The 16,165-nt window shown below is 36.5% G+C and overlaps 1 protein-coding gene across 2 annotated transcripts in view; it reads right to left on the bottom strand.

Moving 5' to 3' along the window:
- Positions 1 to 835: 835 nt before the first annotated feature.
- Positions 836 to 16,165, bottom strand: part of LOC149083480 (protein PALS1-like) — a 68,290-nt gene continuing 52,960 nt past the window's right edge. For both annotated transcript variants that reach the window (XM_089234002.1, XM_089234003.1), the window contains 5 exons: positions 15,645 to 15,703; positions 14,025 to 14,099; positions 9,545 to 9,709; positions 5,663 to 5,865; positions 836 to 5,496 (listed from right to left, as the gene is read on the bottom strand). In XM_089234002.1, the coding sequence (XP_089090128.1) occupies positions 5,194 to 5,496; positions 5,663 to 5,865; positions 9,545 to 9,709; positions 14,025 to 14,099; positions 15,645 to 15,703 (805 nt within the window). In that variant the 3' untranslated portion in view covers positions 836 to 5,193. The remainder of the gene's footprint in view (positions 5,497 to 5,662; positions 5,866 to 9,544; positions 9,710 to 14,024; positions 14,100 to 15,644; positions 15,704 to 16,165) is intronic.

Here is a 16,165-nt window from a genome sequence, read left to right as displayed (position 1 = left end):
GGGTACCCCGACCCTGTGTTGGGAGCACTGCTGTTGTGTGTGTATATTATACATATATATACCTCTCGGCATGGACCCCCCCCCCCCCCACAAAGGAAGGGCTGACAGGGGCCACAACGATTCTTATTACTTTTTGATTTTTCACACTATAAATTAATCACAGAGGGGCCCCTGAAAAGCTGGTTTGGGGGCTCGAAATCTAAATTCCAGCCTAAGGGCTCTGCTGTAGGATGTAGGAGCCTCTTGGTACATGCACATAACATGGTCCCGATGGGTCAAATGGGTCCCGATATGTGAATATCGACCCAATATCGATATATGAATATATGAATATGAATGTACGATATATGAATGTGAATATCGATATATGAATCGAAACCGACTTCCGTAACAGATTTCCGTCACTCAAAAATTTCACCCACTTCCGTCACTCGGTTGCTTAGCAACAGGCCCTTTTCGAGTTTGTTTGTGAATTTGTGATTTTATATTATAGAATAGAGAATAGATATATATATATTTGTACATATACACCATTTTTAGTGTATCTTTGAAAGCCGGGGGGGGGGGTGGCAATGAAAATATTTGGAAGGCGCCCCCCCTTCCGAATGACGAGCCTGGAAAAAATATCGTAAATATTTTCATTTAGAAAAATATTTACATTTTTGTGAGAGACCTTTTTCTCCCCGCAGGGACAAAAAGGTTTTTCAAGAATCACAAAAAAAAAATCATGTCTTTCGCTCGAATCATATGACTTTTTCCTCATTTCGTGACTTTTCCATGATGGTAGACACCTTGTATAATAAATAAGTAGGCAATTTATAAAAAATTGCTGAACTATAAATGACAACTAGGATTTATTTTTGATGTACAAACTTCATTTTTTTCCACCCCGTTCATATATTTCTAATAATAATCGTAAAACTTGTTTTTACATTTTTGTGGAAGCCCTATATAATTATATATATCGAACAAATGCAGAGAAGACATCTCTGATCGTTGTGTGAACTTCCCGCCAAAAATATAATACTTGGTGCATATAATACAACGGGGGAAAACTTTTTAAAATTGCATAGTTATTCATTTTTGAATAGAGTATTTCACAAATGTAAAAAAAAAAATTCGATCTAACGGCACAACGATCCATAATTTTCTATGTGAAGTTCAAAATACAATGTGATATCTATTAACAGTGAGCGGAGATGAAAAAAGAGAGAGGAGATAAAAACTACTACAAAATTGCATAATACCACCACAGTATAATAACTGCTTTTTATCACACTAGCTTATTGCTTTTTTTTTTATCGTGGAAAATTTCACGATTATAGTAAAAATACTAACATTCTCGATACAAAAAAAAGTTTTTCTGTGACTGTACAGTATTTAAATGCACTATTATTGATCGGTGAGCCGATCATTTGTGAGTGAAATATTTATTATGCCATAAAGGCAGGGTCATATGTAATAAAAAAATGTGGATAGTTTTATACATAGGCCGAAGCACAACCTACATTTTAGAACTCTGCTATTCCTCTATATTGATCCCATCGAGTGATGGGGGGGGGGGGGGGGCTAATCACTTAGCTGCCAGGTGATATCTTTAAGGAATCGACAGCAAATCTCGAGAGAAAAACAATCTTAAAAGTCTATACTAGCATTCGATTGGTGTCTACAGATGAAAACGTTTTCCATTTTGTCGGCCCCTATTCAATTGGTGTCCACAAAAGGAAAAACATTTACCATCTTGTCCATCAATATTCAATCGGTATCCACAGAGGAAAATATTTTTCATTTTGTCTGCCCCTATTAGCTGATTCTGGGAATATCACAAAATATATTTCTGCCTGAATTCCCCAGCAAAGCTTTTGATAATGCTAATAACGTATTCTAACGAATTTTGCACTGCTTCTTATCTCATAGGAGGAGGCAAAGAAAGGCAACTAAAAAATCTACTGATTAAAAAATAACAAATTGTATTATAATCGTACAATAAGAGAAATGCTAAAAACAAATGCACAGACATCGAGGGAATAAACAAGAAAACAAAACCTTTCATATGCACAATATTTTTACATACATATTCATCTAGAACCAGGAAGAAAAAAAAATCAACTGCTTTTAGCCAAAACACTGATTCATTACTATCAATATTATTGAGATTCCCATTCTTTTAGTCGATCTTCCCAGAAGAGCATCGCCAAACTACAGCACATATGCAGTGTGTGACCACTTCCCCTCCCAAAATGCTACATATTCTCTAAATGTGAGACTTGATACTTGCCTACTGACATCAACAAACGACAGCCCATGATAACAGCAGGGCGGAACGTACTTTGTTTTTTTCCCCACCATAAATTAACTATAGAGAGGACCCATGAAAAATCTGATTGAGGGGGATGGGTGCCAAATATCCCGCCTCAGGGTTAGCTACAGAATGAGACCACAATATAGTTTTTTGCAAAAGGGGGAAAGGGCATAGAACGCACCAAGAAAATCATTTTTTGTTGCGAGATGCATAGTCAGAAACGAAACATTGAAACAAGGGTGCTCAGCTTTTATTAGTATGTGAGCCACTTCATTGATTGGAAAGCATGTCATTAGCAACTTAGTGATTTGGAACAGTGCCACCAATTACTTAATTGATCTGTAAATGTGCCACCAATTACTTAATTCATCTATAAATGTGCCACAGGTCACTTGAGTAATGTGGAACTATACTTTGAGTTACTTCAGTGGTCTGTGCATGTACCACAAGTTGCTTAAGTGATTTGTAACTATGCTGCAAACCACTTGAATGCTCTTGACCTGCATTGCGGTTCACTCAACTGATCTGTAAATATGCCATGAACCACTCGGGTGCGTGGAACTCTGCGGCAGGTCTCTTGAGTGATCTGTAAATGTGCTGCTTAGTTCACTTTTAAAAATTTTGATTTGAGGGCACATGCAACATCAGATGACTCTGAGGGCCACATTTGGCCCACAGGTCATGGATTGAGCATGCATGTGATCAAATGTTAAGCATTTAACTAACATAAAGTCATTGAAGCTTAGAAAATTCTTCGCATGGCTTTGAGCAAGAATGACATTTAATGCAGAGCTTAAAACCTACATAATGAAAGCTTGCAAAGGAATTTGGGAAAGCCACTGCAATAAAACTTTCCAGAGCAGCTACAAAAGTACACACAAAAAAGTGGTTCTCTGCAAAGTCACAGCTATCAACAACAGAGGACAATACAATGTTGTTTTGCAGTTGCTTTTTTCCGCCAGATTCGCTTAAATTCTCTGCACAAGATTGTGACCTGTGATGAACAACATGATATGTCAAATAACCCAAAGTAACATAAATCCTGATTTCAATCGCTGCAAAATCGAATATCAATGCAGCGAAAATTGTACTGCAAGACGTACACTATGAGTTGTGCCAACCTAGCAAAAGAGTCATTGATGAGCATTGTCTACAGATGGCAATGCTGGCGATTAGAGAAAAGAGACTTATATGGGCAATGGATGAAGGATGACTGATATGCTTTAAAACGATACACACGGCCGCAACTAGATACTACTTTACCGCACACAAACTCTGGTCATATACCACAAAACGTTAATTTCCAACCAATGGAGTTGTGTGGAAAATGAAGACTCCGTCCATCAGTTGTCGCTCCAGGCTCGGTAGGTAAAGAACTTCCTTCTGATGTTCTATGCCTGGATTTGAACCCATTGACCTCTATGGTAACCTTCATAGTGGAAGATGAGCATCTTACCAATGCGCCACTTGGGTGCAACTATACTGGACCAGCCAGAACAAGAAAATGTCATCAAGTCATATTTATAAATTTTGGAAAATAAGAACTAGGGAGATTTTTGCATGGGTCCAAATTTAGTATAAAAACCATACACAGAAAAATATGAGAGATTTTTTGGAAAGCAAACTAAGGATTTATAATTAATGAAACTAAAATTTTTAGGGACTTTTCCCTCATGAAAAGTATAACATCTTGCTAGCCATTGCCAATTGTCATCCAACAATAGGTGAAATTACTTGTCATTACCAAACTTGAATCAAAATCATGCCTAAAAAAGCCATTGGGCACAAAAAACAGGACAGACTGACTAAACAGGAAGTACAGTCATCCTCAACTCGCAAATTAGACAAATGACAGTGTCTGTGGGACAAATTTAGTCTTCTCGACAAAATCTAGCATTTCTTCAGGATTTGGTCCAGTGGCGACAGTTTACTTTATGCATGAGATGGTGCTTTGGGGGGGGGGGGGGGGCACAAGCAACAGAATTTTTACAGGTAAATATTTTTTTTTTTAATCTCAGAAAGTAGGGATTTTTTTCAATCAGTAACAACTTAGGAGATATGTAAATTTTTTGGGAATCCGATAGATGGAGTAGAAATTCTGGAGCCTTCCGAAAAATCCAGGAGAATCCAACTATGGAATGCATTTTTGCATCTGTAATACCAAGAGGTAAAAAATCTAATCTGAGAAGTGTAAAAAAAAAAAAATTCACCCCATCCCCACATAGTCTTGCCTGCAAACAGTACTTTTCGAATATGTTGAAACAGGTAACCAATCACTAAAAAGCTTCTAACATTTATTTCAAGGAAAATTACGAAGGCGATACCCATGAACTCACAGAAAAAAATAATATTTAAGTGTACTTGGTGCTATGTATAAACAAATGTTCCTTTAAAAAAAGTCTCATTACATTTCGAACGGGGATTGCTTCTGTCGAATTAACATCATGATACACATCCAAATATTTTAAAATGACATCGATGATTAAAAAAAATAGTTGCCAGAATATTTTCAAGCGATATAAGAGTATATAATATATACATACATGTAAAAAGAACTAAAAACCCGATTCCTCTAGCTTTCCCAAATGTAAAAGAAGATAAGAGACGCTAATAGTAGTAACATGTAAATATATATATATGTACATATATGTAATCACTTTTTGTGCTAGGAATACATTTGAATTCGCGTAGCTTATTGATATTGCACAATCTAACCTGAAAACTATCTGTATCCACGCAGGTTGACATGTGAAGCATGACATAAATATTTAAAAAAAAACACATTATTAGGATAGCTTTGCATCAAAATACTTGCAGTGCAAAGCGTTATCTTCAAAATATCAATAATCCCATTATCAGTTAGTCACGAACCGAATTTTTTTAACATCTGGCTACGAAGGGTTGATGTCTTTTATCCAGCACGCAGGCACCCATTGGGGTTCCCGCTCGATCACGCTAACGGAATGCAAAAGCTCGCTGTACGTCTTGTCTAAATCCACGTTAATCAGAACTAGGTCGAAATAGTGTCCGTAGAACTCTTCCATCTCTCTCGCCTTCTCGATAATGTCTTTGAGTTCCTCATCTTTTATCATGGGATCTGTCTTGAGGCAATTCTGCCTGAGCTTCTCGAAAGACGGAGGTGCGATGAAAACAACATACGGCATCAAATCGGATTTCTTCATGATCTTCAAAGACTGCAAAATGGTTAAGATGGTATTTTTATGATGCATTTCATAAAGCCCATTAATGCTTTATTGCTCAATGTGAGGGACATTTTCTAAAACTATTTGGATTTCATTTTGAGCAACGAGTAGTGGTGAACGAGATCATTCAAATCAAAAATAAAGAAATTTTGTTCACCTGAGGATGTAAGTTCAAGACACACGTCTTCCCAGAACCAATGACTGCACGGATAGCATCTATGCTCGTTCCATAGTAGCTCTTCTGATACTCGCCGTGTTCGACGAACCTGCCAGCCAAGATATCTGCCTCAAACTGCACCCGACTTATGAAATAATAATCGATACCGTTTACTTCATTGTCCTTCTTCTGTCTGCTTGTATCTGCAAGAGAAGGGCGGTAAAACCTCTTAAAAGAGTGATACATCATAACCATAAATATATAAGCTAGTCACGCATCAGCAATGCCGAAATATTGAAGAAATTGAAAACTTCAATTGTATTCACACAAAGATCAAACATCTAGGTAATCTAGATTTTCCTCCTGTGATTTTCTCAATGATATTGATGCCTTTCCACAATAAAAAGTTTCCTTATTCGATTCAAACCAAACATCTCGATATAACAATATTCTACACATTTTAGGGAGAAAAAGTTTTTATACAGGGAATATTATCCTTATATCAAGAAGCATCATCACAGAATTTAGGATGTTGTTGGTATTTCATCTAAATCGATATTGCTAATACCAAGGAAAAAATACATGTATCAACATTCATTGACAGTAGAAAATAATAATTTCATATTTTTCCCGATAAATTCACGGAAAATCCATTGTCACAAAATTTTACCAAAATGAAGATTCACAGACAACAGTTCTACATCAAAAAATCGAGTGAATGACAGGATCTGTGGGCAAGTGTAAATGCGTGAGTGACCAAGAAAATAAGTGACTAAGTGAACAAGTGAGCAAATAAGAATGCAGTTGATGCTGCATTCTTAGAATCACAGATAATGTTATCATTTGGGCATTGTTATCACTTTTGCAAGGAATGGACCGTAAATGGTAACACGGGAAAAAATTTATTTATAGTCATTGGGACTTTGGATGATGTTATCAAATTTTTTCTCCGGAAGAGGAAGAGTCCAGAAAAGGAGGTGATCTCCTCTTTTGGACAAACATTTCTGCATTTATACAAATACAACACCACAACAGGCAAAATGCCCAACGAAGTGGCTGAGAAAAAGATGCCCATAACAAATATGGATGTCATATATTTCAAAAATAAAGCAACCCAATTAAAAATGTAATTAGAAACATTATAAACAATATATACACATGATAAAATATTATACAATGCCCATAAAGAATACTTATGGTTGTCTTATTCTAAGTATGAATAGCTTCTCGATTTACCCCAACATGTTTATCGAATTTCTTTTTAAACGTGTCAATTGTGTTACAATTTACTACCTTCGGGGGTAAGCTATTCCATTTATTGACAACCCTATTAGAGAAAAATTCCCTGCGACACCATAACCTTGCATTGTCCCTTACCAATCGATACTGGTGTCCCCTTGTAAATGCAGTCGATTGGCGGTGTACTAAAAGTTCATGATCCATCCTATCCATCCCATTGAAAATTTTAAACACTTCAATCATATCTCCTCGACACCTGCATTCATCCAATGTAAACATATTCAAAAAATGAAGTCTCTCTTCATAACTCAAGCCCTGTGTTCCAATAAGGACACGTGTAGCTCTTCTCTGCACCCCTTGAACCAACTGTATGTCCCTCTGTAGGTATGGTCTCCAAAACCTTACAGCATATTCCAGTCCAGGATGAACTAAACCTCAAAAAAGCGGAAGAATGACTGTAATCAGTCATGTTAATGACATAATCAGTTCGCAGTATTTGCTGTGATCCATGTATATGTTGAGCTGCTTCTGCAATGGCCTTCCTATAGTGAAGGCAAATGTAAGATGGAAAAAAAAAACACTTTCCTACAGTTCTTGATCAATTTATTTCTGTTGACCAGATTCAAATTTATTTTCCAAAGAGACTTTCTCAAGGAATCTATAAAACGTATTGCGTACATTAAAAAAAGATCATACTTTTTGCGACGGACAGTTCCATTCTAATGCCTCGCAATGGCTGAATAACAAAATGCAGAATTTTAGCTTAAAAAAGAAAAAAAAGGGTCCCATTTTAGAATAGAATTTAAAAAAGAAATGGAAATGATTGTGCATTTTGCAACCAATTATGTGGGAAAGAAAACAGTTGCCCCATTTCATCAACACCTGTTTACCACATGTCCTGTTCTACCTAACAGGATGTATGGCCACTGTATTTGCAAACAAGGCATTTTGGATACAGTTATCATTCGGTTATTGCTATCAGAAACCCAGAGTCCTGATGTGATCACATAAAGCAGTGTGGACTGTATTAGTTAGTGAAGTGAGTGAATGCATGAGAAAGCAAGTAAGCAATTGAACAAGTGGGAGAATGAATGAGCATTTTCAGTGAGCAAGCGAGTTAATGAATGAGTTTATTTCTTCACTCACTCACTACTTGCTAGCTACTTCAATTTCTCACTTATATGCTTGCTCACTCTCTGACTCAGATTCAAAGAAAATTTTGAATTTCTTGGCATAAGTAATTCATGTGGAAAGTTAGGTACCATATACAAGGTTTAAAGTGAAGGGACTTAATGTCTTTATGAGTGATTTTGTAAGGCAGAATATCACAATACCATATGCTGTAACAATATAGAGAACCCCTTACGAGATAAAACAAATCATAGAGGTGGATTGGTATATTGTCCATATTTGTATGGGTGTATATTTACAGTTGAATTTGTTAAAAGTATTTTATTCCTAGCCTTTATAGAGTGTGTACAATTGCAATAATAGGCACAAGTTCATTGTCCATAGCATTAACAAATGTGTGATCCTGATCACATCTCCTTTTAGTTCTGTTGCCATTTGAAATTGTGTTAAAATTCAATTTTCAGTTTGTACGTGTGAATCATCAAATTAGTTTTGTTGAACATTTCTTATTGGCTGTTGTTTTAAAGCAGTTGGTGCCTGGAGTAGGGCCATATCACTTGTATCTTTTATAAGTATAAATACGTTCGGTAACGATGAACTGTCTTCTAGTTTGTGCATCTGTTCTAATCATGACTTGGTGAGCTATCCTCCTGTTTGCCACGCGCTGTTATCACACAGATGAAATAGTAAACCGAACAATGCAGTTGTGCTAAGCACAATACCAGCTGGGTCATACACCCCTCACTTCTGATCATCTTCAGTCTTGTTTTCTGTTGCTAATCACTGTTCCGGCAATGCTCGTCAGGTCTATTCTTTTATGCTTTCACCACACCAACCTGTCGTGCTAGTACCAAGTCTTGTCTTCAGCATGTGACCTTTCTCTTCATTGAGGGCAATTCGACCCAGTGATGCCATTGTCTACATGATCTAAATATTGTTGCTGATTTACTACCAGTAAGCTTGTGTGTAGTGACTTGGTGGACTTGCAGAACTCTGCCGTTGATATGAATACATTGAGGTTTTTATGTTCTTATTAAGTTGAGTCAAATAATTTTCTTAATTGTTAATAAATAAAGTTATGTGGATCTTTGAAATATATGGAGTTTATTTGTCTGTCTCCCTTTGTAACCCTCTGTCAATAGTTTTCAGATGTATATGCCAAGATAATGTTATTAGATAGAAGGTTTGTGACATGTAGCAAGATCGACCCATCTATCTCTGGGCACAATATCTTCCTGAATATATTTCTGGATTGCTTGCACATTAAAAAAAACATCTGAATATTGTGATATAGTTTTTTTTTTAAGAGAGTTTGGAATAGGAATGCATATTTTTTTAAATTTGTGAAAAAATTCTTTCAAAGATTTATAGATGCAATATAAATGCCAAAAAAAAGCTTAGCACAGTGGGGATCATTTATTCTACAAAAATCAAGATGCTAAACATTCATACATAAAAAAAATACACATTAGAAAATTTCTATAAATTTTATGCAAAAGTTCTCAAACTTACGTGGCACAGCTGCAGCAAACCTGTTGGTGTCTTCCATAAGCCTCTGCCTAAGCTCCTGCCGTCCAATCTTCTGAGGACCAATAAGCACCAGTGGGCGTTTAACATGAGCGCGGGGATAGTATAGCATGACTTCTTCGTATGTGAGAATTTGTTCTGAATCCGTATCTGATGGAAGTACATGAAATGATACTTGTTAATGAATGAACAATTGAACATTTTGGTGATGTCACTATATTCTAATTTGCAAAGGTGCCCATAACTTGGTTGTTTGAGAACCCAGGGTCTTAAATGAGTAAAAAGTTCACCACAGGATGCACGAATTGAATTTTTATGCATCTTTTCTTTTCAATTTTGCATTCAACAAGATAGAGTACATCAGTAAATTCATAAATCATTAATGAAGGTATACTGTGCTATGGAAGGTTTATCAGGTTATGGCTTCTTTCACACTAATGAATTTCAGCTGACAAAGATCTCTCTGTGATCCCTGGAAATACCTGCAATGTGTACAGTAAACCTTGGCCATAGTCAGCATATCTTGCCGATCCTTGACCAAGCTCAGATGAGCTAAGCATTGGTGAGATGTATTCACGTATAATAATATCTTCATAAGTAGTCTGTACTATAGGTGTATAGAAACCTGGGGCTAAGTTATTTTTATCCTCAACATAAAATTGTCATGGGGTGAAGCTATCCTCCCCCCCCCCCAATAATTCATGAGAACACAATATGTAGCACCACTTCTCTCTTGCATACATCCCGGTGAATCCAATTTGTTTTAAAATATTAGGACATCCCAGAGATTTGCAAGCATACTTTTCAAGTTAGAAAAATAAAATTATATTATGTAGTATGGCTGTAATTTGCATGTTCATAGCTTAAGAGGTCTTGAACATATCATGATAAAAAGTTTGCAAAATAGATCAAATGCATCCTAATATGCCAAAAATTGCTTTTCTTTTTAAAAAAAATTAGATCATTTGACTAAAAACGAATAATTACATGATATTAACTCGATAGAATAAATGTTGCGCACATTCACTGGTTATATATGTGAAGCTAGAACAGTTCAATCCTAAAATTACAGGTACAAAAAAAGAACATTTCTGCAAACACCAAATTGTGCGTGCATTTGTAAATTATTATGAGTAAACACATGCTGATATTGTAATACATAATACTGTGGCCATCTTTTACCTTAACCCATGAATTTTCTGCATCAAGACCAGCACAGACCTCGACTAGATCTTAACCACAGATCCAATTAGCACTGTTTTCAAGCAATAATAGCTGACTTGTAATTGGACAACTTTTGTTTAGGTCTGGACAGGATCATTAGAGCGTAACATAATCAGATATCATGAAACTACATCACTGAAATTTGATGGACATGGCCGAATTTGTAATAGAAGCTTCATTTCATATATATTAAAAAAGTCTTCAGCTGCTGTAACAGGAAAATACAGTAGAGTCACAATAATTTGAGTCTCTAAACTTCGAAGTTCCAGATAATCTAAGGTGATGGAATTTTTAAAAAATATATTTTCACAACTTCACTGTTTTTTTGCATAGAACAAATTTTGTTTCAGTTTCCCCATGAATACGAGTAATACCAGTTAGAAGGAGGTATAGATCTGTAGGCAGGGGTCTCTAGGCCAGAATTTTCCACATGCCCTAGTATAGTAAATTAATAGTAAAAAATTTTATTCAAATCCCCAGAGTCCTTGCCAGTCACTTTTATGCATAACCCATGAACAGTTGTATAATTAATTAAGGGCAAAACAAGAAGGAGTGTAGGTACACCCCCTTCCATTGAAAAGTTTTCTATAAATTTTGGATAATCAGAGTTTTTAGCATAATCCGAGGTAGTAGCAGTCCTGTTCACCTTAGATTGTCGTGACCAATACACGAGAAGACTTCTCTGTATGCAGGTGTATGTTAGACTCTCTACCTTTCGATTCCAGAAGCTGAAACTTTTATGGAGATGCCCTTAACATTTTGCTTATCTGAATTGCAGCAGCATTGATACAGCTTGTTGGATATGAGCAAAATCTTGATAGAAAGTGAAACTGCCATCTTCAAATTAGTCTCAATTTTCTGGAATCAAAAGGCATAGATCACACAATGCACAAAAGCATCCAGAGAAGTCTTCTAATTCATTGGCCTCTCTCTGACTGTTTGGAGATGGGAAATGAGGATTTCATCAAGAATTCAGCCATGTCCATCAAATTACATCAATGTTTCAGTGGTTTCATGATATCCATTATAATGCCCGAGATGCTAATCCCATGGAGAGATATTGGTGACACAGTTTAAAAAAAAGCTATCCAAGTACAAGCCAGCTATCATCACTTGACAACAGTGACAATAGCATACGCACCAGAACCTAGGGACTGAGGCCATTTGAGTCCTCCAATAATTAATGAATACACAATGCGACCGATTGGCCAAGGCAGCAACTTTGAGCCGTACGATCCTCCTGGAAAAGAAGATTCCAGCAGCGACTGCAAAAAGGATAATAAAGATTCACATCCTTGGAGAGTGGCAGAAATTCTGGGACCACCCCGCCACACATGGGAAGTTAATTCATAGGGTCCTGCCCAAAATACAGTGGAGAGAGAGATCTTGGAGCAGAGAGAAGACGATATTCTTCTCGGGCCACGGGCCGTTCCCCACCCACTTCCTCCGCTTCGGGATCTCAAACAATGACAAGTGCCTGTGTGGAGGAGTCGGAAGCCCATTGCATTACGCAACAGAGTGCGAAAAGACCTCAGATTTCCACCTGGTTAAGCCGCTCCCTCAGTTGGAGCATGAATGGTTCAAAAGGATGGAGAGAGATGGAAAAGCAATGGAAACCATCAAGGACCTGGTTAAATTCCTAGAGGCCAACCAGGAACATCTCCACACCAAGAGGGATGAGACCATCCAGACTCCACATGAAACGCAACAACTGAGGAGGAGCGAAAGACTGAGAGCAAGGGCAGAAGCCGAAGACAGCGTCGATAGGGTACTCTCCCAGGAAATAGAAGAATTAGAAGACGAAGAATACGACACAGAGGGAGAGCAATCGGAGAGAGAAGAAGCGGTCGAAATATGGGAAGACTCTGACTCTGACTTCAAATAGGATGATCCAGTGAAATAGTAATCAAGAAACAAAGTCCCAATGATCAGTGTTTAAACTGTGAAGCACCCAACCAAAAGCTGAGGAGCTTTTGAATAATCGAACAACCCCCTCCCCTCATGCTGAAGGACCTCGATGGACCTCATGCTCGCACCTGGTTGGACCAATGTGACACGAAGGGCTCACACTAGCCAACGAGGGAAGACATGGGTCCAGGACCTAGCGCTTGGCCACAGAGAGGAACAGGGGGCTCGGGCTCAATAAAGCTGGAAAGGACATCAGAACAGCTCATCGGAATAAATTGTATAATAGAAATATTTAAATCTGTATATACATTTTTTTTTTTTTTTTTTTTTAATAATGTGTTTTTATATTCAATGTTCATGTATTTTATATTTTATATGCATAATAAAGCACCCGACATCGCCCAGCCCCTCATCCGGGCAATGGCTAAAATTGACAATGGTCGATAGAGCCTGGGCGGTGCATGGAATGAAATGAATACACAATGCACCACACCCTTCCTCCTCCTAAGTATGCGTTTGAGTCCTGCACATACAGGATGACTGGCAGCTTTCATTTCCCCCTTCCTAAATGTGTTCATGTCAGCACCTCTGGACAATGGGATTTATGGTTGAGGTGTAATTCAGATCTGGCCAGAGACTCATCAATTCAAAGTATTGATGCATAAAATCCATGGTAAAGGCCAAAGATGGCCACAATACAATGTATTTGTATGATATCAGCATACTGTTTTCTTATTCTGTCCAAGCAAATGAACATGTAATTTTGCACTTGTAGAAATTTCCTTATTTTGTACCCATAATGGTAAAATTTAACTGTTCTAGCTTCACATACATAACACACAAGTGATATACAACCCTTATTCAATTAAGTTGATGCCTAGTTGCATGGATATATTTGTGTAGCAATCTGTTTTAAGTCAGATATTCTAATTTCTTTAAACAGGTTTTGGGCCATTCTAATTGTTTTAAATAAAGGAGAAAAAAGTGATTTTTCATTTTAGAAGGCATTAAATCTACTTTCTGCAAATTTTTTACCACTAATATGCTTAAGAAGAATCTCTCCAAGTTCTACGGAAGTATATTGAAATAAACGTGTATAAATACAGGATTCACGACAACACCTTCTTTTCCTTAGCATCTTGTTTGTATCAATGTCTCTGGTCTATAACTACAAGACATTCACTCTCTCGCTAATTATATGTCTATCATTAGAATGTAATACAAGGCAAGGTGAAGTTTGTAAACAAAATATTCACAAAGACAGTAAACTATATTTTTAAATGCAGGGAAACAACCCCAAAAACACACACACACACTTATATCATATGCTTACCATCATTGTAGTTCAAATTATACAATTTCTTCTTTTTCCTTCTCCTGTGATGCCTTCTGGCACATAACAACTTGACTAGGAAAAAACCATAAAGAATTGATTTGTTCATATTTTTCCATCACAATCGAAAAAAAAAAAAGATTATGGTGTGTTGAAATATGTAATAATCATTATCATAAAGTTATATCAATATTAAGCTGTATAATAAAATATGTGTGCAAGTAATTTATAATCTTCCAGTCATAAAACAATTGATTGCATTTCTAGACCTATCTGTCATGACACTTCCGTTTTAGAAAAATACAATGTAAAAGAAATTGACTATGTGAAAATAGTGTTTATTGGCTTCTGTATGGAATGAAAACAATGATATGTCCCCATATAGAGTGGTGGGGTGTATGGAGATTTTCCGTGCATGGAAAAGACTTCCAGTTGTATGGCAAATACAATAAAAAAAATTAACTTCGTGATGAAATTGTGGTAATTTGCAGATACCTATCATACTTTTGATACGAAAATGGTTTTTGTTAAGCAGCATCAATGTTAGTAGCACTCCCAGCCAATATATCAACTGCCCAATGTATCACTACCTCCGTGTTATAGTTGTATGTAGGATTTTTGTCAGGAGAAGCAAACTTGATTTGGCCACCCTCTCCCTCCCAACAGTAACACTGTAAATTCCAATAAAAAAAAAGTGTTATTTAATCGTTTAATTATTATGTAAAAACTTTTTTCTAATTTTTATCTCTTGAATTTGTCACTGGTGTTCCTTTCCCCTGCCCCCACCACAATTCTGGTCTAGACTATCGGGTTATTGTTGTTTTGTGATGTTCAGCAGATCACAGAATGAACTTCTACATCACGGCAAATCTGCTTTCAAGTGACCCTACATATTTGTCACCAAATGCTGCCAAAAAAGGAAACAGGATGCACTGATGCCAAAATATTGGTAGTCTTATCCAGTTTGAGTATTAAGAAAAATCCAGTAAAAATAACTCTTCACTTTAAATTTATTCTATCTTCTTGCTTTTGTAGCCTTTCATCCCTTCCGTATCACTGCTGTATTGATAGTTCTTAGTGCCCTCCCCCCCAAAAAAAATATCCTAATACCCCCAGGTTCATAACACTGCCAGTGTTTAAACGGCCTATGTAATGTTGCCCTGCAGAAAATGGTTCAATGTAATTTTTAAGATAAAGTTTTCATATCAGAGACTAAAACTACATTGAATAGCATTTTTTTTTTAAATCAAATTAAATTTATTGTTATCATATATATGTACAAAATATCATATGCACAAAAAAAAGAGAAAAATTTACTAAGGAATCAATCAAAAAAATGACCCATTCTAGTAAATGCTAGTAAAAATATTAGTATGGAAAAAACCGAATATTTAACTAAAAAATTCAAAAATTATTCAAATTAAAAAAAAATTCATGGCAACAGAGGAGTGCAATTTAAAAAGAGTTCGACATGTGATGTTATAAATGTTTGATATATTGCATATTTTTCTTTCATGGATCTTTAGAGAAGACGATGTTATTTACTTCAGACACAGCATATATTCATAAATATATGCAGCGTAATATTTAAAAAAATATTTTTTTAATATATATTCACACCTTTTTTAGTCTTCTTTTCTTGTATATCGCCCACAACTGCTTGCTTCATCAACTCTCTCCTGAAATGGAAGAAAAAAAAAAGATATTCAATGCTTCAAAAAGAATCGGCAAAAAAAAAATACAATCAAATATTTCCCCAGCTTGAACCCCCAGTGAAGAGCCATATACTAAAACAAAATCATGATTTATCTCTTTTCCATTATTTAAAATCACTGATCAAGTCGCATTTAAGAATTCATAGTATGCAATCTGAGTTTGAGCTGCTGTGGTGGTCGAGTGGTCATAATGACGGACTCGCATCGCGGGGACCCGGGTTCGAGCCCCACCGTCACCACAGTGGTGGTCGGCTGAAGTTGGTTTTCTGTGGTTCCCAACTTCAAGGCGCAAATGCGAGCCGATCTCCCCGTTAAAAAGTCTCGCCACAGAGAGCAACAGTCCTACAAACAGTACAAATATACAGTCATTACACTTCACTCACTTCACTTCTGAGATATAGATGGCAGCACTAAAAAATCATACAC

This window comes from Pholcus phalangioides, unplaced genomic scaffold (genome assembly GCF_987345545.1).
Source record: "Pholcus phalangioides strain wild (caught in Gottingen) unplaced genomic scaffold, Ppha-v1.0 ptg000008l_1, whole genome shotgun sequence".
In the NCBI taxonomy this organism is placed as follows: domain Eukaryota; kingdom Metazoa; phylum Arthropoda; class Arachnida; order Araneae; family Pholcidae; genus Pholcus; species Pholcus phalangioides.
The sequence above is the reverse complement of the archived record's forward strand: the minus strand, read 5'-3'. Positions and strand labels throughout refer to the sequence as shown.